This window comes from Trichinella spiralis (assembly GCF_000181795.1).
Source record: "Trichinella spiralis strain ISS 195 chromosome Unknown Scfld2, whole genome shotgun sequence".
Taxonomy (NCBI): Eukaryota; Metazoa; Nematoda; class Enoplea; order Trichinellida; family Trichinellidae; genus Trichinella; species Trichinella spiralis.
The window spans coordinates 3,606,698-3,632,122 of record NW_003526941.1 but is presented as its reverse complement, the minus strand read 5'-3'; the positions used below and the strand labels follow the sequence as shown (position 1 = coordinate 3,632,122).

Below are 25,425 nucleotides of genomic sequence, written 5' to 3'. Positions count from 1 at the left end.
TTGATACCAATCAATAAGGTGACAAAACGAAAATAATACTTTAAATTCAATAATACGTTCATTGTTAAAACCGGTTTTAACGGTAACAAATGGTGACTGTAATGATTCCATCGAAGGAATGCAATGCAATATTGATGATGTTTAACTTGAAAATTCATCGATCATTTTATAATTGTTTGATAAAATTTCATTTACCATACGTGATGCAAATGAAGAAGAATGTTTACTTGACTTTGAAAATAATTGGAAAAGACATGTTCAATTAAATGTTATCGAAATATATATATATATATATATATATATATATGTATATACAGGTTTTATTTGATTATGAATTTTTAGTTGTCTTTTCTTTACCAAATGAAATATATTTTTAAACAGTTTTATTTTTCATGCATAAAAATAAATATATGACTGCTTTTTAAAATGTGCATGGGAAAAGTTTGACCACTTTGCCAAGTTTCGGTTTTATTGATCGATCAGGTTAAGCTGTGTTGAAAATATTTAATTTTTCCCATTTCTCTTTTTAGATCAGTGTACAACGGAGATGGTCCACATTATATTGTACATCAGAAACGGGTCAGTGGATGGGGGATGGATGACCAGTGGCCGTCCTTATTCTTCTGTTCAACAGGTCAATATGGTCTTGTGGAAACTGCACCGTTGAGCACCTGCCCGGTCAGCACTTGACCAACCTTTTTGCCCCAAAATGACCGCTAGACGATAATGTGTATTTTTGTTTGTTTGAGCTGCCAAACTGCTGACCACAATCGACCTCATTTTATCCACTGGTTCAATCTTTTTTTTTGCCTGTGTAAAAAATGTAGAAATTATCATAAAAGGAAATTTTTATTTTTCAGTTATTGGAGATAACAAAAAAGTTGCTGACAACTGTATTGGTGTGCTTTTTATGTGACATGCAGGCAAGTTTTCAAGCAATCGACCTCGGAGTGGACTTTTCCTTCGTCTTCTGTTTTACATAACCAGCTATTTGCGCAGAAAAATTAGCCTGTTCCGCTGGGAACATGCTGAACTGGGTCAGCAACGTCAGCCTGCCAAATATCGGTTGTATCATCGGCTTTGTGGACATCAGCATGGGAATACTTGGCAACGCCATTCCAACATATTGCCAAGATCATAGTGGAAGAAAAGATCGCTTTGTTTTTCTCCACTTCAAAAACATCTGCATGAACACTTTCTTTGAACAGTCGGTTTGTTACAACTTAATATAGAAAATGAGTTTTCTCATACAGTGTATAATTTATACAAAGGGGTTTATTACTTTAGTCAATTTTCTATGCTCATTCAATCAGAAACTCACGAACACTTACAAAGAATGCCCAATTATTTTCATTTTTCAATTTTTCATTCATTCATTCATTCATTCATTTATTACTGAATTTCAATGTGGAATTTTACAACACAAATATAACACCATCTACATCTATAATTAAGGATATATTGGAAGGGATAAAATTGATAATTGAATCAAACGAGTAGGGAAATATTTTTCCAAAGCAGAAAAAGAGAATATACTTGCTTTTATTTATTATTATTACTATTTTTTGTTATTTTACGCTCGTTATTTCCAAGGACAACACCGTTGCTGAGGACTGTTGGCAAAGGTTGATTTCCGTCAATAATGGCTACACGGCTATTGTTCACTGAATTGCTTGAACTCAAGGGAATTTTCTCATGGTCAAAGATTGAACAAACTTTTCTTTGCCACTGTTCTAGTTTCAAATCAAAGCAAATAAGCCAATATATTTCAATAAGTAAGCACATTTTATTTTATTTTATTTTTTTTTTGGAAAACATTTTTCAATTAACAATTTATTGTTGAAATTTAGCAACAATTATGAACAATAAAAGGACAATTTGAGTTCAGTTTTTGGTTAAACTTTATTTTGTAGAAAATTTTAAAATTTTCAACCACAAGAAAAAACAAATATATATATATATATATACGTATGTGTATGTATGAATATAAATGAATTTGTCACCAAAAGATGATATGTGCATAATCAAGAAGTGTCGCTTGATTGTGTTGTTTTCAAACACAGTGATGCTTGTGGATAAAGCAAGCAGTGCAAGGATTTGAAATGAGAAGGATCGTTGTCAAAAATTGATGGTACGTTTACACCGCGACTCAACGACACTTGCTCGGCAAGTTGTCTGTGGTCGAGCGTGTAAAGCGGCTCCAAATGGGAATGGAACTGCTTCACTATGGTCAAATTGGTCGCCAACGTGTGACCAATCAAAAATCCCATCGACACGTCGTCCGGAAGTGACAGTCGACGGCAAACTTGAACAAACTGACCGTCTGCGGCTAGTGGAGCCAACTTTTTGGCCAAAGAACGACTCAGGCAAAATCCAGCACCGCCCGTGGCGAACCAAAATTTCCGGGGTTCATTTTTATCATCGGGATGGTGAACGGGCATTTTGGTCGACGGTTTCCCCAAATACCAATCCTTGTCCGGATTGTATTTGGAAAGTAATTTTTTCAACAGCGGAACGTTAACATAATTGTCGTCGTCAAAATGACAAAACCAATTTCTCTTCGAGCGAATGTAGCTGTCAAATTCAACTCCCATTTTGCAACACAAGCCGAGCAAGCTGTGCGAAGCTCGACACTGAGTCGCTATGACATGTTCACCGGTGCGCCGTGATAAATGCTTATCATCTTGGTCGGTGATGAAGAAAATATCACCAGGGGCAAGTTGGAACCAGGTATCTAAGATGCTAGCGATTCGACTTTTGTGAAATCTGCCCGACGTTTTCACAGTTATAAATACATCGGATGTTTTTTCACCCATCACCGGATAATGCGGAAACAGTCGACGATCCTCTTGATCTTGATGATGATGAGGTCGGGGTACTCCGACTACCGGTCCAAGTAAGCACACTGCAAGCAGTAAAGATCCGAAGCCGAACAAGCTGCAGCTGAGCACAAGTGCGGATGACTTTCTGCTTCGATCATTCTGCACTGGTGGAACCCATTCGGCCATCACCGCCCAGACCGGATATGAGCACAAACTGAGATGCAGCCTTTGAAAAAGAAACAATAAATAAATAAATAAATATATATATATATATATATATATATATATCAGTAAATTTGCAAAAGAAGAACAACGATAATTTTACAAGGTATGAACCACTACAGTGGTGTTCAGTTGGCTACATAGAAGAAGCTAAGTGAAAAACGGTCGTAGAAAATGTCACAATTCCAATGAACCAATGAAAAGTGGCCATTCGAGGACACGAGTTAAAAGGGAACAAACTGGTCTCCTCTATCTTATTCAACGTTGATGCTTTCAAGCAGAAAACTCTAACGACAATACCGGATGACCAATTTCCACATCTTAATTCTAGAATGTTGATTTCACTGGGAAGATAATGTCTGTTGGAATTTACCTTGACGAGAGAAAGCTAAGGGGGGGGGGAGAGAGAGATACAATAGAAAGAACGATTTGTGCAGAAATGTTTTTATTTTCTATTCATTTTTACATGCAAAGCTGAAAAAAAGTTAAACAAAACTAAAAAAAAACTAAAGATAAGAAAATGTGTAAAATATTGAAAAGAAACTTTTATTTTCATGTTTTTTGCAAAATTTTGCAAGAAAACAAAATACGTAATCAAGATCAACAACACTGTGTTCAAGAAGAAATACTATTATTAGTATTGTTATTCACATACAAGATAAGAATTGATTTTAAAAGTTGAATGGGAGAATTTGAAATGGCAAAAAATGTTAGTGAAGATTTAAAAAATGATACATAAACTGTATCGTGATTCATTAAACTAGGCAACAGCAAAAATTTACAAGTGCTGATTGTTGCGGTCCAGTGTTGTTGTTCGTTCTTAGTTATTTGCACTTGTGTGAACGAACTATTTATTTATTTATCTGTTTGTCAATATGCAAATATTCTCTTACCAAAATTGTCTTGGCCAACGTGCTCCGCACCAACAGCGAACAAAAGAGCGTGAATTGTTCACGCGGATGAACGACGTTTTTATTCTCTCCAACTGTATGTATGTATGTATGTTGCTGTTGGTCCAAAAGTTGAGAAGAAAACCACAAGCAGCCAGCTAATGTTACAACAAACAAAATATTTCCAAATATCAGCAATGTGGAAGAAAATATATGAAACCACTTTCCACAGCAGCTTGAGAAAACAATGAATATTCAAAAAACAAAAAGCAACACAATGGACGGTATTTTTGTTGTTCAGATGTTGATCATTGTTGTTGCACAAAAAATCCTAACCGCGAGAACGCCTAGCTGCTGTATTGCTTGAATGGGATTGTTGGTTGTGGCAAATTTGCAATTTCATTTCAGCACCGCCTGCCTGTCAGTGGCGTGCACTTTTCAGTGGCACCTGTTGCACTGAAATTCGATTGGACCGTTAAACTCGGTGGTCAACGTTCGTCGATTGGCAGCTGACCGCCGCCACCTCCGCCTATTGGCCCCCTTTTTTCTATCTCTGTTATATACATATATATACATGTATGTTTTTTGTTGTTGATTTATTTCTATAGCACCACTGACCCTACTACCCATTATGGCGCGAGGACAATTATATTGTCCATCCGACAGCGTTGAAATAGCGCACTATCTGCAAAGGTCGGATTGTTTCGTCGGCAGCAGTCGTCCAGCAATCGGTAGCGCTGTTTTTGCATTTGCACACTTTATCGGCATTGTTGAAACAACGCAAAACTGAACTCTTTGTTCCCTGGTTCGATTGTCATCTAACGTGTAAACATTTGCATGATGCATAATATGCAAATTTTATGAATTAAAATCAACAAAACCGGTTATTGTTAATTTTTTGTCACATTTGAGAAGATAAACAAAAAACGACAACAATGACACTTCTTGAGCATTAAATTTTCTCGAGCATACTGTAGAAGAAGAAGAAGAGAACAATTCTACTCTAATTTTTGTACAATTTTTCATTTTTCCAATGAGAGATTTTATCAATATGAATAATATCAGGCAAAAGTATATATTTATATTTAAGAAATATTTAGGTTTCAACGAAATAACACAAAAACAGCTTTTGCCAATGACAACAACAATGTCATTCGTACGCATCTTGACAAGAATTTTTGCGCCGTTTATCAAAAAGTTTCACTGGCGGTGATCAATATATTTCAGTCTAACTAAATTGGCACACTGAAAACTGAACTTGGCGGGATATCGTCATTTCTCGACTTGTTTTCAACGCATCACGTCTTTCTATATAAAATTCATCGTTCATTGACACTTTATATTGCACAGTTTTTATTTATATTATCCCACATCATCATTAATTTCATTTGAATTAACTTCATCAACACTGAACGAACAATTTTCTAATTCATGCATATCATTTTTATTTCAATAAATGCAATTCCAATTCGAGCATGCGTTATGCAAAAATATCACAAAACAAAAAACAAGCATTGATCTGGATTTCCATTATGCGGAAATGATAATATAATTGTATATTATTACTTTGTCTAATTTAAAATGACAAATGAATAATAATGATAATAATAATATTTGGCGAGTTAAATAACAACGATATATGCTAAAGAGCAATTGGAAGCAACTACGTTGGCATTTTTTGTTTGTTTGTTGTTGTTGTCGTTTGAAGCAAGAGAATAAAATGAGAAAAGCAAGCGACAGAGGATTAAACTTGCTCGTGTTGGGCGTGTGCCAATCGAGGACACCATTTCAACATTGGAGCTTGACCAACAGGAAGCAAATCTCTCTTGAAAACATCCAAGTAGATAATATGGGCCATGATGTACAATGCGAGCAAGCCGCCGATCATGAAAAGTACTGCGCTGGTTGTTTCTACAGGCTTGGCATCTGGAAGATCCATAAAATGGGCCACATCGCCGACAACGAATGCCAAAAACAAATCGAAAAACATCAGAAATAATACCATGTCCAATTTTGCTGCCGGATAAAGGAAGATAAACGTGAATAATGTGAAAATGATCAACAAAACTCCCATGTCCGCTTGTGTTACTGGAAAATATTTCATTTCTTTGCAAAAGCCGATCAAACCGAAGCAAGTCCACAGACCGCCGAAGCAAGAAAATGCCGCATAACCAAAATTGTTTCCAGTTTTAAATTCTTGTAAACCTTAATAAAAGAATGAATCAGAATCAGAAAGATGGAAAATGAAACTGTGCAAATTATTAATAATACCTGCAAAAACTTGCATCAATCCTCCGAGCACGAGTGCAACCCAAGCAGTTGGACCTTGATTGATCAAGCCCATATTTTTCACTTGAAACATCAAAACGGCACATCCAAATCCGCCGAGGCCCAATGCTGCAGGGTTGGACATCTTTTTAGCTGGCAGACGTAATGTTGGATCCAAATCCCATAAAAATGTTTTCAATTTCTAAGATATATTCGGATTATAATCACTTCAACTATAATATGTCTGGACAAATTTTACTTCAAACTCTGTAGCGCTTCTTTCTTTCAAAGCTACAATAGCATATTTCACGTCTTCGAGTTCTTTTTTCGGTTGCAACGGGACTGTTTCTTGTTTTGAAGCCATTTTCAAACGACAAAGTCAATATCAAAAGCACAGCTCAGAATGGAACGTCTTAAAAATAAACAAAATTTAAATTATACATATAATAAAGAGGATGATGATTGCTGTCGCGGAATACAGTAGACCACATAATTCTTCAGCTGCACTGCATTTAACAAATTGGACTAAACTGGGCTATACGAAATAATGAGTTCAACCATCATATTTGCTTAAATAAAAGCAGAAGGCAATGTTGACTTTCACTCTAAGCTGATAACCTAAATTTTCAATTTATAACTAGCTAGCTAGCTAGATGTTGATTCAGTTAGTAAGTTGGTCGGCTGAGGGTAGATGTATAAAATAATATATATTACTACTGGCGGGTAGGTGAAAACGTAATATTTCGCACATGTTTGTCCATCTGTTCACTTAATAAAATCGAGTCCAGCAGCACCGCTTTGCATTGAACAAAATCAACATAATATAAAAGTAAAAATGTGGGAAATTGTGAGAAAATAAAAAGAACGGCAAAGCATGTTTGTAAAAATGAGAACCACGCGCAATGCGGAGAAGAAGCAGCAGATTCAGCAATAACCAAAGGAACAATCAATACCAAACTTTGAAACTGCACAGAGCAGAGGACGTTTTTATTTTAATCAACAATGAAAAATGTCGATAAGCATATGCTAAAAAAATAAAGAACAATCACAAAATAAATTTTTCATAATTTTAATTAATAACCAAAAGTGGATGAGCAGTTCAGAAGTGAAAAACAAAAATCTGAAATATTAAGTACATACATACGCACGCACGCACACATCATTTCTAAGAATAACCAAAGCCAAAACCGATGACATTATTATCGTTTGACAAGTGTAAAACAGTTGAGCAAGAACATTTGCAACACGTTCAATAAAATTAAACCAAGACAACTTGCAGCTTGACGTTTTAAGAGATGCTTCAACGTGCAGATGAGAGAAATACGTTCAGCAACAAATGTTGCACGCTCACAACAACAAAAAACTCAAATAAACAAATAAAAAGCAGAAAAAAGAAATTCCATCTCGCTTATTAATGTTTCATTTTTTATGATAAATTTCAATATGCTCTTTATTATGCAATTTCAACAATGCCGTATAACATTTGAAATAGGTGATCATAATATGAATATGAAGCTATTTTGAATAATAAATAATTTCACAACTGCAACAAACATACTGTGCAAATGGAGAAATGTAGCACAAAGAGTACAACCAGTTTCAACACCGATGAAGCCAAAATCACGCAATTCACATTTAAACTGGTTGTTTATCAAGCGATACAACGCATCAAAAAAAAAAAACAACTACAATTAGCATGTTTAATGTGCTAACGAGGCAAAAGCAAAAACTGGGCTTAACAATTGAATGATTCAAATTTTGCACGTTCGACATGCATGCATGAATGAATGATGCACGTTTCAGCGTGCAAGTAAATTTCATAGAACCAAGCAAGCGTTGATACAGCTAACATTGATGAATGAAAATTTTCTAATTCTCAACGCTGATTTGCCAAATAAAAATATTCATTTCGTGATATTTATAATTTAAGTGTAAATTTCATTTTTATCAAATAATCAAGTAAATCGAATAAAACTGACTAGCTTCTGTGCTCTATTTATAGGCAATTTGTCCAATCTTAGCAAGATATTTCGCAAGAATTAAGATTAAGAAAAATTTCAAACAGTTTTCTGAATTTCAATTATTAATTTCAGTAAATTTAAACTGCAAATGTGGTGAAAATTCAATTCTTTTTCATATTAGTTCAACTATTGCATCCATGTTCACTGTTGACTGATATAATATGCAAATTTCTCTTCACAACAGAATAAAGTAAATATGATAAAGCATGAAAGATAAAGTTATTTAATCAGCTACTTAAACAGCTAAGTATAAATTTGCTCTGAAATGATCAATACGAACAGTTGGTTTTGTGAACATATCAATCCATAAACGAAATAATTTACTTCTAAAATTTCTTCCCTAAACTTCACCAACTAATCACCAAATAATTAAATACACCACAACTGACGGTAAGTGTTATTATTTTATTATTTAATGAATTATTTTTGCATTTTTAACAAATGCAATTCGATTGCAAAATGTTGTTCACCAAATGTCACCCTGATGAAGCAATAACTAAACAATTCGAATTCATTATTTGCTGTTCAAACAATTCAAGTATCTATCTAATGAGTAGAAGTTTTCACAGTGATAAAAATAAAACAATCTTACTTTTAAATAAAGTAGAAAATAGCATCAATTAAAGAACGACTGCTGATGAATGATCAACTACAGCAATAACATTCACATTATACTTTATTCAATTTCAATTTTAACTTTGCACTATATGTAAATACTGATAACTGGAAGTTTCTTTCCTTTAAGTTACAATGTTAACATGTCAAACCTGGTTTGTATTGTAATATTGTAAATTCTAATTTTGCAATTATAAAAATTCAATTCATTTCAACTTCAGTTAATATTTAAATCAATAAGCAGGAACAGGAGAGCAAATTAAATTTTTCCAATCGCTGACTTACAATAAGTGCACTTGAATAAATCGAAAAGCCGAAACTATGAGTTAAGCAAACTAACAAGTAAAATTGCAGTTTCTTTTAATTATAATTATTTCAGACTTTTTTATTCGCATAAGAAATTCAAAATCATTGAAAAGAAGGATAATTATCAACTTCCATACTTACTAACCAACTTTAGATAAAAACTTTTTAAAATTATTTTTCGAAAACTTAAAAATCATGTTTCGTTATTTTTTTTTATTTTGACCTCGTCTCGTAACTACAGATAAAATTAATAATTAATAAATTCAGATTTAAACTCTTCGAATAAAAAAAAATTTAATTTACCTCGGTGAAAATTAAGTTTGTTAATCTAGTGTTCAATGAATTCAGGATAATGCTTAACGTTTGGCTTAAAAAATGCAATTGTAATTACTGTAAAAAAATGTAATTAAATAACACTTGCAGGTTATGTACAGTACATTAAGATAATTAGGCGTTTTTTTCCTTAATTTATTACTGCTAATTGCTCTTAAAATACTGTAAAAAACTGATTTATTTGATTTTTTTAAATGTAACGTGTAACATTTTCAAAATTATGTTTTTACTTTAAAATAAATTTTTACTTTGCTAAAAATGCTTTTTTGAACTCACAATTCATTTTGAAGATGCATACGCATCAGTTTGTTTATATAAGTTCGAACGCTTGTATAATTTATAAATTTATTTTAATTTTTAATTTTCTTTCAACCTGTTACTTGACTCTAATAAAAGAAATTGATTCTATTCAAAACGGCGTTGCCAGCCGTCTCTTGGGAATGGAAACATGAATTTCGAAATCAATGTAAAATGAAAACAACCAGCCTTGGCAGTCAGATGAAGCATAACTCGAACTTTAACTTTAACTAATATATAATGCAAAATTATATTTTTTTATTCGGGCTATTGATATGATTTATAAAAGCAGACGCATCATTTCAGTAAAGAAATGCAAACAGCTTATAAATATATTACAAAAATATAAAAATAAAAAATGCTCTACTAAAGTCAATTCAAAAATAAAAAAATGGAATTTCATAATTTTCAATGATTGTTATGTAATTGTTATTTATTGTTAAGCACATTTTTATACAAGTAATAATTTTCATTATATCACAGAATGTAGGTCATACTTTTGTTCTACTAAATATTTCAAAGTTTACGGTAACTTTAGTTTTGAAATGTTATTTGAAGTGAAATATTATTTGTCAAAAGACGACAAGGAAGTTCAATTTACATTCTAAAAGTAAGTTTAAAATTCAATATAGGTTTCAATTTGCATAAATTTTGTTGGTTTAACAGTTTAAAGTCTGTCAACTTTTGAACTGTGAGTGAATTTTTTAAAATAAAATTGCAACATTTTGTAATTAAACATGTAACATTGAATGACTATTCAGTTCATGATTACAAATTATGTTATAAGAAACAAAGTTGAAACATGCAAACAGGACATATGAATATAATTTTTATTATGAGTAGGCGCACTGTGTTAGGAATCGCGGTGTGACAATTTGGTGCTATTCTAATTTATGCAGTAAAAACCTGTTCATCATATAGTAACCGCGGACGATGAATACCATCATTTCGTAGCATCTAAAATGTGAAAATCTTAATAACGGAACTCGTTGTAGTAGTATTAGAGACTCAAAAATATTACATATAAAAATTAAAATACTTCTCAACAATCAATTAAAGAAATAAAGTGTCGCTTTTAAAATAAAAACATAAGCATTAATATTTTATAGTAACTTACTTGCGTGCAAAAATAAATGGAGCTTTAAATCAACTTTTTGATTGAATCCTTTTCCACACTGAATGCAAACAAAAGGACGATAATGGCAATGGGTACGCAGATGTGTATGCAAATTTGATGCTCGATTAAATGCACGACCACATTGTCCGCATGCGTACGGTTTTACCTGAATGTATAAATTGGCTGATTGTTTGACAACATTGAAACGTTAATTTCCAATCACATACTGTTGTATGTGTGAGACGATGGCGTGTTAAATTTCCTGGCTGTCGGAAAGCTCGACCACAACTGTCACATTTAAATGGCTTTTCTCCGGTATGTATTCTCTTGAATTTAAAAATATTATTTTTTAAAATTTATCCATATTGAAAAATATCTATTTATTATTTTAAACTCGTATATGTATATGCTTTTTGTAATTCAATTTATGAATTGCATTTTCAACATAAATGAATTTGGCAGTTTTAATTTTGCCAAAGGCATTTTACGCGTAGCCTTGTGAAAAGATGCTATTACAAATTCAAAATTTATTCGTTTGGCATATCTGAAAAAAGTAATAATTTTGAGAATGTATTCCATCTTTTATGTAATTATGAAGTTTGTAGAAAGGAGATTAACAAGTTATTTTTTATTTTGTTCTCTGTTCACCTGACTAAGAGTGCCGGTGTTGTCAGCTGAATATTTTTCTGATTTGATAGCTGCTATCTTACGCGGGAAAAATCTTTTTTCATTTTTAATCAACAAATTTTACTTGCAATCAAGATAAGTCTGGACTAGTTTTACATTTTTAATGGTAAAATAGCCTGTCAGCAAAAATGTGTGGTAAATACAACGGTCAGTTGGGATTGTTCTTGAAACAAAGGTTACACTTTAAAATGATACTAGATAAAATTTGTTTCTTATTAATAAGTTATGAAAATTTGAAATAGCGTAACTGTTTTGACCAATGAAGCATGAAATATTGCAGCCATTCATAATAAGGAATTATTGGCTAATGAAATCCTGAATCGTACGGGCCAATAAAAAGTAGAGGAATTTGATCGAATCATATGAAAAGCATTTTGAACCAATCAACGAATAAAACCAATGAAAATGTTAGACCAATAAGAGAAGACGAGGAGAAATTTGCCCGAATGCAGCATCTCAGTTGAACGTATGAATGAGTTTTATCCGTTGTATAGACCAGTATTTGTAGCATAATGTTACTGTAAATATACGGTAATTGTAAAAAGCTAGTGTTAAGCCAGTTGAACAATGGGTTGTTCTGATCCGTGTTGCTAGAAGAAAATTGATCTAGCGTAATAATGAAGTGCTAATCGCAGACCGATCACTAGGCACAACTGTAAACTGGTAAATATTTTAAAAGTTCCACCGTTTGGTCTTTGAAGAAGTGTCTGCATGAGAAGAAAAGATAGTTCGATGAGCTATTGTTTTCTGTCAGTTGATAGTATTGAACTGGTCAGGCGGATCAATGACACTTAAGTTGAATGACAATGAATGGTCTACGCTTTAAACACCTCCAAAACATCCGCGCTAATACATCCTTGCACTTTATGAAAAGAAAGATAATGCTTAACCTGCATTTGAGCTTTTATCAATGCATTTAAAGCGCAATAATTATAAATTGAATTTTTAACTGTCATTAATCTTAAAAAACGTGGAAAATATACCGTGAATTAGAATTTATTTTCTTTCTTATTTTTTAATTCAATAAAGCATAATGCGATTGCATTCATATTATAAATAAAATTATTGTGAAAGAAGATGAAGCTTCTTTAAAAGCTTCATTATTTAAATTCAGGCATCATTTGCATTCATTTCTTGTGCTGGAATGTAAAAGTAAAATTTTGTAAATTGAAATGCATTCTATATAAAACTCTATAATATATATAGATTTATAGTTCAATAAATATTTATAAAGAAGTGAAAATTTGTTGAAAATTAATTTATAAATCGAATAGTCTGTTAACATTTCTTTTATTTCTGTAATATTTGAAATTGTATTTCTGTTGATGTTGAAAATGTTTTTATTAAGGCATTGCAAATAAGAGTATAATGGAAGCAAAAAAATAAATTGTTGTAATTTGGACACGGTTTTGAAGGTGTATTTATAAAATATTAATTTAATAATATAATTTGGTAAAAAATGTTTTTTCTGAAAGTGAAAGGAATTTGTATATAAATCGTGTCAGTTTGAATAGTTTTCCTTAATAGCTTTTCTTGATGAGTAAAATGTGGAGTTTGATTAAAATTGTAAAATTCTATAAATAAGATTATTCTCTAGTAAAGACAAGGAAGCTGAAGTTTTATGATGACATTCATCTAACAAATATAGTAGATATTGCACATTATATTGATTTTATATTTGCTATACCTGCTTTGATATGTCTGAGTAATTGAAATTTCTTATTTACTTATGAGATGAAAATAATGTGAAGAAAAAAATTAAATTTTTTTAACAAAAAAAAAGATAAAAATATTTTAATACTAATGATACATTTCCAAAAATGATGTCAGTTCTCTGCTGCAAAAAGACATGAATTTATAAGTGTGTGTGTGTGTGTGTGTGTGTGTGTGTGTGTGTGTGTGTGTGTGTGTGTGTGTGTGTGTGTGTGTTGAATTGTTCGTTAATTTTAAAATGAAAAAATACTTTTAAAGTGATAATAAGGATTATTATTGAAATGTTCGTGAGAAATCATACCTTGTGAGTAAGCAATGTGTTACTACGACTGAATGCTTTGTCGCAGACGTTGCATTTGTATTTTTTCACCGACGACTTTGATGTTGGTGTTGGTGTTGGTGTTGTTGTTGTTGGTGTTGTCGTTGTTGTAGTGGAAGATTGTTGACGAAGTGATGCATGTATAAAAGATGCTGGATGAATTGGACACCAGAGTGATTGTGGAAAAATGGGCGTGGTTGAAATATTTGTGAAATTTTGTTGTATGGTGCGATTTGTGACTGGCTTTTGAAAAGCGCTGTGATTTGAAAAGATGATTGAATTCGACTTTGCGTTGGGCGTATTTTGTAATAACGATTCAATAGAAAAATCTGTATTATTTTTTGAAGAATTTGACGATGAACCAATCATATTTATTTATAAAAGAATAAATAAATAGTGTAGGGTTGGTGAGCTTGTTGTAGTTCTGTAGGAGAGTAAGAATTTTTCTCGGATGGATTTGAACGGGCTCGTCTGTGTCGTATGTAATGTTGAATGGGACCCCGAATGGTTAGCAAAAGGTCGAATAAGCTCGGCGAACACTTCTTGCATAATTGATGATGCTCTTGCTCAATAGGCGTGGTCGGGCTCGATTACCGGCTAGTTGAAGCTCGGCTAGTGATCTCTGACTGGTCCTCTATCATTAATCGGGTCATCATTGATCAAAAGAACACCAGCTGTCACCGTTCCCCATGTACCATCATACTGGCTGTATATGATCAGCTTTTCCGGTTCGCTTGTCCAGTTGTGTTGTTGGCAAGCTTAATTGAGTGAGCTTCATCCGGATCAGCCATTTTCACGCTTGCAAGTTGCGTAAGATTCAGCTCGACTAACGAGTCTCTTACGATTTCTCAGAATCTCGTACAACAATGATTAACATCAGTAGTGAAGCTATTATTTTTCATGCTTTACTCGCGTGATCATTTCAGAGTCGTTTGAAAAGTCAAATAATTAATAATTGAACAATAATCTACCGAACAACACTCGATATGGCCACAGAATTGGTAAATCCTCAAGTTGCCGTCAGTTTGATGGAAACCTCGCACGCACTTGCTTCTATTTCATGCATGGTAATTGCTAGCGAAACAATTCATGCCAATCTTCAATATTCTTACAACAACCTGCACGGATAAATGAAAAATATTCACATTACTTTATTATAACTATTATTATTAGATAAATTAGAAATATTAATTTATCAAATCTGTTTTTTATTTAGTAAATAAAAATTAACCAGAAGTTAAACTTTCCACTTGTCAACGATCACTGTTATCGAATAAAAATTGTCTATTTATTTATATTTTTAAATTTATAAAGGGTCAAATTATTATTATGATTATTATTATTATTGTTGTTGTTATATAAGTAAGATGAAACTTCATGTATACGCTTGATTACAATGATTACTCAACGTTGATTACAATTACCCGCTAACTGTTAATTAACATAAACTCAGAAACCCCTTTTTGGTCACATTTTTAAAGTAATAATATTTCACACTACATTAGCACATAATAATGATAAGAATGGTTTTCTTTCTTTAAACTAATTTAGATGAATCAGCAAAGCATAGAAAGTTTCATTTGTTACGTTTATTCAAAATAATAAGTATTCAACATAAAATAAATTATATTCACAATGGAGGAGAAAACTTTAACTTCATGACTATAACAATGTGTTATCAATGGAAAAAGATAATAATAAGTATAAAAACAAGCAGTGTAACAACAAAAGTGTAGCAATAAAATTAAAAAGAAAGAAAGAAAACCACTATTCTCACTTACAATGATTCACTGATTGAATATGAAGATGTTGTATATGTATATATATATATATATATTTATGTGTTTATTCCTTCCTTTCTTTTTAAATTCTATTCACTGACACGTTACTGGAGACAACCCGAGTCGGAATCTTCGCTTCCACACTTGATTCGTCTCCGTTTCTCTTTCTTCACCATTGCAGACTTCCGCTCATGGGTGTCTCTTTTCATTTCACAAGAATGGGATATATTCGAATTCATCTCCCTAACACTGTAATCAGTGAAAACTACAGTCACCTCGTTCGAGGTGACTGTAAACGTGCGAGCAGTATTTAAATTTAACGCGTACGTGGTGTCGCCAACGACTATGGTCTCTTCTTTATTTTCTTGTTCCTTGTCAACAATGGCAGCTTGGGCATTCTCATCCGGCTGAACTATTGACGTGTCCTTTGACATGTTGATTGTTGGTTCACTTTTGCAGTCGACCTTGTTTAACGATACCGGCAAAGATACGGTCGAAGAGGACGCCACTGCTGCGCTGCTGCTATCACAGCCATGCGTGGGACTGCTGCAATTTTGGGCTTTTTTCGAACATCCCGCTTTATCTCGGTGTTTCTCTTTGGAATCGGTCGGCGTATTTTGGTGTTGCAATTGTTGTTGCTGTTGGACAATTTTTTGCACCGTTTGCTGCAATTCCACCACTGCTGAATTCAACTTCGGCTTCCTCGTCGACGTTCCCTTTCTTGTGTCGCACATTAAACAGTGGAAAAGATCCGCCCGATTTCTGAACGTGCAAACGCTGCAAGACCAGCTCCCTGGATCCATCAAATCGACATCTTCTTCATCAGTTTTCACATTTGCACGCTTATTTCGCTTCGAACCTTGAGACATACCAACTGAACAACAACACTAATGATAAATCAGTGAAATGCAAATACATCGAGTCACATTATCAATATCCACTTTTCCTTTCAATATGCAAACAACAATTTGTCCTAGTACTGTTTGCAATTTTTAACCACTTTACACATTCACCACACACAGTTATATTATCAACTTTTCAATAATACAAAAATAATCAAAATTGTTCCTTTAAACAACAGAAAATAGCACATCAAACAATAATTATATTAAAAAATTGAACACCAATTTAGTATAGAATTCGTTTAATTGCATTCAACAGTTTTACGTGTTGATGAAATTTTGAAAAGTTTACTTGCCTGATTATAAGTAAATTGGGACAATTTTATAATATTTTCCGTGCCGCAGTTTAAAATAGCAATGCTTTCTCAAAGCATGGAAAATCGAATGCGCATCTCAAAAATATCAAAAAGTTTACTGTAAACATTTTTGTAAGAACGCATGTACATTTTCCTTAAATGCCAAGTGCAAAAATAAAACTCAACTAAATAAAATTATAAACAAGTATTTTGCTTGAAAAATCTTACATTGTCATCTAAAATGTATTAATTTCTTATTTTTGAATAATTTTTACAAATTTAGCAACGCATAATTTACTCTAATAACTGAAAACACCGTTTCCCAGTGCATGGATTATTGTTAATTTTAAGTTTTTATAAAATGCTTTCAAGATTTTTCAACATTTTTCTGTTCCTGGTTTCTAGACGTATTTCGTTCGTACATGTTTTGATTACCTATACGTATGTGTAATTTAAACAAGTTTTATGTGCATTTATTTTGGGATTTTAAAAAAAAACAAGAATAATTTCATAGATCATTCTATTAATCAGATCCATAAGAGAAAGAAATGAAAATGTCAGTCTAAATATCTTTTTTTCTCTTTTGCATCTAACAAAAAGTAATAATTAAATCATAAAAAAAGCTTCTCTTCAAAAATTAAAGCTCGATTTTATTGCAAACTTTTCTATGTTCACTGCTTCTTCTACACGTAAAAAGCATCAATAACAGTAAACAGCTAGGTTGTAATTGCAACATTCATTTTGAAAGCAAACTTCAATTCATTTTTATATTTTATTGGCGTTTATTATCTTTCATAATTGTAAATCTTCCAATAGATTACAATTACTATTATTAATTCAGCCATTTATCTCCATTGTCAGTAAAATTGAACTTACTTTTCATTAGATAAATTGTATTTGGTTTATAAACTGGCCTGGTTAAATATTGTTAAGAGAAGTGATTTTCGAAAGTTCAAGCTTTTTATGAATTGATGCTGAAGGTACATCTTATATTTAATTATTTTTATGGTAAAATATTGCAATTCAATTCTGTCTGAACAATCCTTTTTTGAGCATACTTAAAGAACTTCTGCGCCGTTTATAAAAATTTTGCCAGCTTTAAATTTGATCTTTAATTATTTAATACACCATTTCATGTACTGTAGTTTTGTTTTACTCTAGCTTATCTTCAGTTACAAATGTTTAAGTTGAAATAAATATTTACATGAAAAGCTGAGCGGAATTATTTGTAATTTGAATGGTAAATGTTATTAGGCAAAGTAATTTAGATTGTTACGGCGTTGTTGTACGGAAGATGGTTCAGCCTGATTTGAAACAACAGTCTACAGAAAATAGTGAAGCTGGCTCTAGTTTGAAATCTTCCAGTTTAGGAACAGAGCATATATATGCTCTGTCAGAGTTGGAAACATCAGATGTGGCTAGCGTTGATTTTGTTTTGCGGGCTTTATATGAAAATAACAACGTTGCATTTTTCTTGAAAGCGCTCGAGAAACGTATACGGCAGTATGATCGTGAAATTGAAAAGCTTTGCAACTTTCATTATCACGATTTTGTCAAGTCGGTTGAAGAGTTGGTGACCCTTCGACAAGATTGTCAAGAACTGAAAAATGCACTTGCTGCGTCCAGTGGTTATTTGTCAGATTGTACTCGCACTTTGGCTTCAGTTGCTTCTGAAATTATTCGCCAACGCAAGTTGCAACGAAATATTGTCGCCGCTGTTGACAGTGTTTCGATGTGTTTGCCAGTTTTGGAAAAATTTGCTCGTCTGAACGAGTTGCTTAATCAAAAGAAATATTACCCAGCACTTAGAACTCTGGAACAGTTGGAACATACTTATCTTCCTCGTGTTGCTCGGTATCGTTTCGGAGATGCCATAGTGAGCAGCATTAAAGGAATTCGTCAGCAGATTAAAACTGCTTCATTTAATGAATTTACTGATTTTTTGGAAAATATACGAAACGTTTCCGGAAAAATTGGAGCCGTTGCTTTACGACATACAGTTGAACATTTGAAGCAAAGTGATGTTGAAGAAAAGTTTGGTTCTTCCAGGTAAGATGCAATTTTTAAACACTGTTCTGGTTTACATTTGCTTGCGCGGTTTGTTTGTTTTCAACATTTCAAGCAGTAGGTCGTATTGTGCATATTTTCAACATGGTGTTTTATTTTCACCTAATAGTTACGTTTTTATTTTAAGTTAAAGAAAAAAAATACTTTTTAACATTTCTTTATTTCAAAATAGTTTGACCTAATTATGTCAGCAATTCATTCAACTAGTAGTTATTTTTATCGTTTATTTGCTTTACCTGTTGTAGAATTGGAATATTTTACAGTATGCAGTTATAAAATGAAAATCAGGTACAAATAATTTGATAAAATCTGCTTGAATTTAATGAAGTTTTTGGTATTTTTTTTTCTGACCGAGCAATTTATAGCTTTCTATTTATTTAATTGTGATGATACATTTGCAGTGTATTTGAGCGAAGAAGGGGTAAAATTTATGTATTTCCGTTTCGGTGGGATAATTTAATTTTTGTAAATTTATTCATAATAATGGTGAGAAAATATTGTTGGAAGATGTAGAATTGTTATTGTTTAAAGTTGCAATTGGTTTGTTTATCCATCTTGATGATGAGCAATAACTGATTTGAAGATATGAATTGCTTGCATTTTGGAAAATGGATAATCGGCCGGAATCTTTGCAAGCGGTTGACACGGATGAGATAGATTTCAGTGCTCAAGATATGATTGATTTTTCTCCAGTTTATCGTTGCTGTCATATATTTTCCGTTCTCGGGGCGAGGGAAAGTTTTGAAGCCTATTACAGGAAACAACGACGTGAACAGGCAGTGTTTTCGTTGCTTGCCCCGCACAAAGTGTTCAATTCGTTTCAAATGTTGCTGAATTATATTTTCGAAGTGATCGGCTTTTTCGTGATTGAAGATCACATTATGCAAACGGCATCGGATTTGGTCACTCGTAGTTATCGTGATGAACTGTGGGAAATTGCCGTGGGACATGTGGAGCGAACGTTGAATGACCACTTCGGTCGTTGTACTGACGATGAAGCGATGCTACCGATGAAGAGCTTGATTTTGCTTTTTGCCCACACGATGAAAGGTTACGGCTATCATGTCAAGGTGTTGTACCGAGTGTTGCAAAATTTTCGTGATCAATATTACGAAATACTGATGTCGAAATCGTGCGCCCATTTTGACCACTTGTTAAGAACGGAAAATTACGCACCGCTGGTGATCAACTCGACGGACGAGCTGAAATCGTTGATGGAACGTTTTCCGTTGGCGAAGAACGTTTTGCAAGGCAAAGGCGGTCTGGTGAAGTTGGAGAATTTTTCTCCCCCTCTTCAGTTGGACTTTTCCGAATTTGCCCCCGGTGCGTATGAGGAGATGAAACGTTTCGTGCGCGCCTGTTTGAAATTTGTCGACAATCTCGAAATGAGTCACAGTGAAATGCACGAAACACTGCGCAACACTGTTGACTTGCTATTGCAACGATTCAACGGCCATTTGAAGATGTACGTTGTGGACGAGGTCAGCTTGTTGTCGTTGACTCAGCTGGTGCAAATAACAATTAATATTGGTTATTTGGAAAAAAGTTGTGAAGCATTGCATCAGTTTATGCTGAATATTCTTGGCAATTCGGCGTGCACACTTGATTTGCATATATTGAAATTGAAAGAAGACGTTTTCAAAGATGCACGCAGCGAAGTTGAACAGAGAATTGACGAATCGATGAGGCAGAAAATTGACGAAATTGTCAGCGTTGCGCAGTACGATTGGGAGCTAACTTCTTGTGACGGTCAGCCGACCGATTATGTAAGTGATCTGATCTTGTTTTTGGAGGCGACATTCGTATCATTTGCCGCTTTGCCGGTGCAACTTTCCCGACATATTTGTGTTCAAGCTTGCAAATACATTTGCAATCGCCTGGTTGACTTTCTTGTCGACCCGGCTGTAAAGCAGATCAGCATGGGCGCATTGGAGCAGGTTAATTTGGACGTGATGCAATTTGAACAGTTCGTCTCTAGATGCCAAATAGCCGGTGCACAGGATTCGACTTTGATACTCACGTTTGTCGATATTCGTCAGATGCTTGATTTGGTCATGGCTGACGACTGGAGTACCTACTTAGCAGAATTTGGTCGCCAGACTGGAAAATACGTTCGCGTGCATCCTTTCACAGCCACATCTGTATTGGAAAAAATTTATGAATTCGAACGTCGTAAAAATGCAATTTTCGGTAAAGTGAAAGACAAAGATCGCAAACGTTACCTTGAAACGGTTTTGAAGCAGTTGAAAAATTGCAACAGTTAATATTATTGCCATTTTGCCTTCTTTTTTTAATTTTGTTTTTCATCCGGTTAATATAGTTTGATTAATTTTTTTTCTAATAATAAAAACGCACTGCTAGTTTGCTAATCTTTTTTATGCGGTGTATAATAATTTTTGTTGGACAAAGATAAATAGCTATATCATTTTACACTTTTGTTAAGCATTTCTTTCGAACATTTCTGCATTGGTAGTATGAACGTGATTTTCTACTTTGTCTTCCATTACTGGAAGTTGTTTAGCTCTGATAATAGTGGTAGTGTGAAACTTTTGCATTTTCACTAAGTAATCCAGTATTCGGCTAGTTGTGTTGGGCAAAAAACCAATTTTATTTTTTTTGAAAGGTACAATTTCAATTTGTATAGATATTATTTCATTCAAATGATGCATGCACAGTAATTTGACTAGTTTTTACAGAGTATTTGATTGCGAAACTCTACTTGTTGACTGTAGTGATAAATGGGTATTTTAAAGAGGAATGTACATTTATTTGCCTTGAACGCAACGTGCCTGATTTCATTCATTTTCAGTCGTGCACATTTTCTATGCCAATAATTATGCGTGAAACTTGTTTAATAATTGAATAATTTCTCGAAACGAGCTTTTCATTCATTTTATTGCATGCAGTATGCCATGATGTTAATTTAATGACACTGTCTGTTTTCAGTCGCTTTTGATGCTTGCTTGCTTTAAATTCAAGTTTTTTCAGTTTTTCATTTTACAGTTCAGTTCAGTTCTGCAATATTATACGAAAGGTTTGATGAAATGCAAGAAAGAAAACCGAGTTTGCTGTTTTGATTTATTTTCAAAAATTAACAAACTCAAAAAATGCGTGTTTTCCATTGAAAAAAAGAACAAAATTATTATAAAATTAATTAAACTACTAGAAATTTTTTATATTTTTTCACAAATTGTATACCGCAATCAGTACAGCCAATTTTTTAACGAACAACCATCATCTTTAAAATTAAATTCCATTATGATTTCAGTTTCCCAAACGAGTCAAATGAATATATATATATATATGCTGTTTTTCCATTTAAAACCATTGTTTCTTTATATTGCTGAGCAGTTGCTCTTTTTCATCAATTTCCAAAAATGATGATCGTGCTGCATTGCAAGTCTAAAAGGGCGTAAATTAATTTAATGAGGTAAAATTTTTCAACCATTTTCATTTTTGTTTACCGCAACATGCAGATCTGTTTCAGTAAATCCCAGTTTTTCTTTGCATATTTCAAATTCACTGCACATGCTGTTGTCCAAAATAGTCGGATCGTCTGTGTTGATGGAGAAGTTCAGTTGATCTTTCAAAAATCTGTTCATCAAGACAAAAAATTAATTAGATTTCAATGTCAAAATTTTGTTTGTTACCTTCTCGCAGGATGTGTTGACCAGTCTGAAACCACTGAACCAGACACGACACTGGACAGTGGGCATAATTCAAAATGATAACCACCATTTTTAGCCAACTCATAAATAGATTCATCTTGTAAAACTCTATATCCATGGCCAATACGTTCTACTTGCAATTGTTCAATAGCCTATTTATTCAGTTTAGATAAATTTTGTAAGTAAACAAAACGATTGACTGAACATATGAACAAATGTTTAAACCTGCTTAACATTATCAGCAGTGCCAACTTCCCCGGCATGCACGGTTCGGTGTATTCCTCGACTTTTTGCCATTTGAAAAATTTTCGCTTCGTGTGGTGTAAATGTGACATTAGCTCCAGCTTGATCAATTCCGACAACGCCATCTTTTTTGAATTTTTCACACATATGTACCACTTCTTCAGACCAAGCTTAAACATTTATAAAAATAAATAAATAAATAAATAAAATTATCCATTAAAAACAATCTAATAGTGATTTGTTAATAATACAAGGGTAGCAGACGATGCAGCAAAGCAACGAGCGAACTTGGATGCCAAAATCACGTTGTCCTTTGCGCAACCCTTCATTGACAGCCATTACTACTTTTTCTGGCGTCACTTCTCCTTTTCCTTTGTACGGACCCACATCAGGCCAGTATGAATTCTTCGCTGTGTTGGAAAGCAAATGCGGACTATAACGGACTTCTGTGTACAAAACATTGTTTTTCTTTTGAGTTTCACAAAATTCATAAGCAACACGCTCGATTGCATCTGGATCACCTCTACAAAATATGCATACATAATGAAATGAATAATAATTCGTTTAAACTTTGAACATTATTGATCTTACATCAACACTGGCGTAAAAATTTCAAAGTCTTTCAACATTCTGTCCAGGCTCATCGGTTCCTGTGTCACCACGAATTCTCGAAGCTTTTCAACTTCCATCGATGGGAGGCCAATGTTTTTTTGCCTAAAATATTATTTATTTTATTTAAATATTTTCTGATGCGAAAATTCAAAAACAGCACCAATAGTTGTTTAAACAAAATTAATTCAAAGATGAATTTCAAAAGCAATTAATTCTCTTGAATTGCAGTTTATTCATTTCATCTACTTGGGTATTTTGTCATTATACATTAAACTGTTCAACAAAGTTGAATCATTACAGCCAACATGTTTGAAACCATATTTTAACATTGCTTTCAAGTGTATAAACATACCTGACCAAATTTACAACATTACTATTTTTTCATAATGTCTACATCTTACTTAGCAATATCCACAATAGTAGAATGTCGAATAGCACCGTCCAGATGTACGTGAAGTTCAACCTGAAAATGAGCGTATAAAGAACTAAGAAAAATCTGTTGAAATATTTGTAAAACCTTTGGAAAATTCTTCATGTTGATAATGAATTTTAAAAGTAAAATTTCAGCTCTTCAAGACTCGAATTTCAACCAAACCTAATGTTAAACAACCCAGTTACTAAAATAATAATCGATATTAATGTAACTGCATTAAAGAGAACTTGTTTCCTCGTTGTGACCAATTTCACGCATTTCCACTTGTCACAATTCATTCGACTTAATATTACATGAACAGGCAATCGTATAAAACTATACTAGTTTAATAATTAACTCGTGCAAGAAGAGGACAGAACAACAAGAATATTAATAATAACAATGAAATATGATAACATAAACATGAAACATCATCATCAATCAAAATAAACCTTCTTGGAAAGCAATACAGTTTGAAATTCCTATCCTGTTGTTCGTGTATGCAAATTGCATCTACATGAACAACGCAAATATGACGTCGCTAATATGACCTATTTCAAAGAAACGTGGAAATTCGAATGAGGAAAATCATATGGACAGAATGGACGTTATGCATTTAGCATTACCCAAACAGGTATTCATTTTACTAAAATACATGTTTAGAAACAGTTTTGAATTTATAAGTATAGACAATAAATGTTATATAAAACAATTTTATTAATAAAAATTGATAAATAATTATAAAAAAAATTCACTTTCCTCTTCGTTACATTTACACGAACTTGCATTCATGTAATACGGTAATGAAAACAAAACTATAATAAAGAATTGAAAAATATTTTATGTATTTAAATAAACAGGAAAGTAACACTATTTATTTAAAATGTAATATTAAATTTAAATTTATCTGCATCTATCTGAAAGATAAAATGATAGAAAAATGTAACAATTTTCCCAATGGCAAAACAATGCTATATTTCTAAATAATACGGAGATTCGGACAATTAGATGCTTAAAGGTAAAGCACAGAAGATAACACAGAAAGAACAAAATACAAATTTTCTCTGAAATCTATCATTGTAGAAAAGTTAACAGTTGAAATCTATCATTGTAGAAAAGTTAAAGTGAACATAAATCTCGCAACTGAAAGTGATGCTGTGCTTCGTGTTATTAACAATTCAGAAGTAATACATTTTATATGAAGTGGAAAGCAAGTAAAACGATACACTTTGGTACAGACTTTTAATTCTACTACATTAATATTTTGCTTGACGATGGATAAGTTTACCTTAAAATTTTTGTTTATGCACATAATCGCTGAAAATTATAGAAACTGTTGTAAATAATAATGCAGTTTACTTTAATAACTAAAAACCAATAGAAACAGCGACCAAAGCACTCTACAGGTATTTCTGGCTTTTTGCCAAAGTCAGCAGTTCAGTAGTAGGTGTTCTGACAACCTGCATTTTTGTAAATTGTACGGTTAAGTTTTATAACACTCAATAATTCTGCGATAATTTTTTATCGTTTTCTTTGAGTAAGCACACATTTAAGTTTAAAATATTATTAATAAATTTAATTTAAAATTTTTAATTAGTTAGAAATGAAATTATTTAATGAAGACTAGTGGAATTCTGTAACTTCTAATTTAATGGAAGCTTACAATGTTAAAATAACGGAACCTGAATTTGCTTTTTTATGCTTTTCTTTATGTTACGAATTCAAAATTTAGTTTCACAATTGGGGAATTTAACTTTTACGATTTTTTAAAATGATCCCTGTAGAATGAATAGAAATCATGATATGCAAATATTTTATATTTCTACTTGAAATT

At 32.7% G+C, this 25,425-nt stretch overlaps 6 protein-coding genes across 6 annotated transcripts; 2 read left to right on the top strand and 4 right to left on the bottom strand.

Annotated features, from left to right (window-relative positions):
* Positions 1-2,128: 2,128 nt before the first annotated feature.
* Tsp_03292 (hypothetical protein) lies at positions 2,129-2,669 on the top strand. The gene is given in 2 exon segments (XM_003379588.1): positions 2,129-2,494; positions 2,511-2,669. The coding sequence occupies 2 exon segments, from the start codon at positions 2,129-2,131 to the stop codon at positions 2,667-2,669; spliced, it is 525 nt and encodes a 174-aa protein (XP_003379636.1).
* A 3,009-nt stretch (positions 2,670-5,678) lies between these two features.
* Tsp_03291 (putative regulator) lies at positions 5,679-6,566 on the bottom strand. The gene is made up of 3 exons (XM_003379587.1): positions 6,462-6,566; positions 6,206-6,404; positions 5,679-6,139 (listed from the first exon to the last, which is right to left on the bottom strand). The coding sequence occupies exons 1-3, from the start codon at positions 6,564-6,566 to the stop codon at positions 5,679-5,681; spliced, it is 765 nt and encodes a 254-aa protein (XP_003379635.1).
* A 4,450-nt stretch (positions 6,567-11,016) lies between these two features.
* On the bottom strand, positions 11,017-13,979 carry Tsp_03290 (zinc finger protein). The gene is made up of 2 exons (XM_003379586.1): positions 13,593-13,979; positions 11,017-11,217 (listed from the first exon to the last, which is right to left on the bottom strand). The coding sequence occupies exons 1-2, from the start codon at positions 13,977-13,979 to the stop codon at positions 11,017-11,019; spliced, it is 588 nt and encodes a 195-aa protein (XP_003379634.1).
* A 1,516-nt stretch (positions 13,980-15,495) lies between these two features.
* Tsp_03289 (YY1-associated factor 2) lies at positions 15,496-17,472 on the bottom strand. The gene is made up of 2 exons (XM_003379585.1): positions 17,466-17,472; positions 15,496-16,265 (listed from the first exon to the last, which is right to left on the bottom strand). The coding sequence occupies exons 1-2, from the start codon at positions 17,470-17,472 to the stop codon at positions 15,496-15,498; spliced, it is 777 nt and encodes a 258-aa protein (XP_003379633.1).
* Positions 17,473-17,883: 411 nt separating this feature from the next.
* On the top strand, positions 17,884-20,920 carry Tsp_03288 (exocyst complex component 6). The gene is made up of 2 exons (XM_003379584.1): positions 17,884-18,638; positions 19,240-20,920. The coding sequence occupies exons 1-2, from the start codon at positions 17,884-17,886 to the stop codon at positions 20,918-20,920; spliced, it is 2,436 nt and encodes an 811-aa protein (XP_003379632.1).
* Positions 20,921-21,720: 800 nt separating this feature from the next.
* On the bottom strand, positions 21,721-24,993 carry Tsp_03287 (adenosine deaminase). The gene is made up of 9 exons (XM_003379583.1): positions 24,951-24,993; positions 23,697-23,774; positions 23,581-23,642; positions 23,159-23,281; positions 22,819-23,090; positions 22,550-22,737; positions 22,307-22,476; positions 22,121-22,250; positions 21,721-22,058 (listed from the first exon to the last, which is right to left on the bottom strand). The coding sequence occupies exons 2-9, from the start codon at positions 23,712-23,714 to the stop codon at positions 21,975-21,977; spliced, it is 1,047 nt and encodes a 348-aa protein (XP_003379631.1). The 5' UTR covers positions 23,715-23,774; positions 24,951-24,993; the 3' UTR covers positions 21,721-21,974.
* Between the last annotated feature and the right edge of the window lie 432 nt (positions 24,994-25,425).

Coding starts and splice junctions, on each gene's coding strand:
- Tsp_03292 (XM_003379588.1), top strand. CDS start 2,129: ATGGTACGTTTACACCGCGACTCAACGACACTTGCTCGGCAAGTTGTC.
- Tsp_03291 (XM_003379587.1), bottom strand. CDS start 6,566: ATGGCTTCAAAACAAGAAACAGTCCCGTTGCAACCGAAAAAAGAACTC. Junction 6,405..6,461: donor GAAGCGCTACAGAGTTTGAA/GTAAAATTTGTC, acceptor AATATATCTTAG/AAATTGAAAACATTTTTATG. Junction 6,140..6,205: donor ATTGATGCAAGTTTTTGCAG/GTATTATTAATA, acceptor TCTTTTATTAAG/GTTTACAAGAATTTAAAACT.
- Tsp_03290 (XM_003379586.1), bottom strand. CDS start 13,979: ATGATTGGTTCATCGTCAAATTCTTCAAAAAATAATACAGATTTTTCT. Junction 11,218..13,592: donor ACACATTGCTTACTCACAAG/GTATGATTTCTC, acceptor TTTAAATTCAAG/AGAATACATACCGGAGAAAA.
- Tsp_03288 (XM_003379584.1), top strand. CDS start 17,884: ATGGTTCAGCCTGATTTGAAACAACAGTCTACAGAAAATAGTGAAGCT. Junction 18,639..19,239: donor GAAAAGTTTGGTTCTTCCAG/GTAAGATGCAAT, acceptor ACTGATTTGAAG/ATATGAATTGCTTGCATTTT.
- Tsp_03287 (XM_003379583.1), bottom strand. Junction 23,282..23,580: donor ACTATTGTGGATATTGCTAA/GTAAGATGTAGA, acceptor ATAATATTTTAG/GCAAAAAAACATTGGCCTCC. Junction 22,251..22,306: donor TCAACACATCCTGCGAGAAG/GTAACAAACAAA, acceptor CTTGATGAACAG/ATTTTTGAAAGATCAACTGA.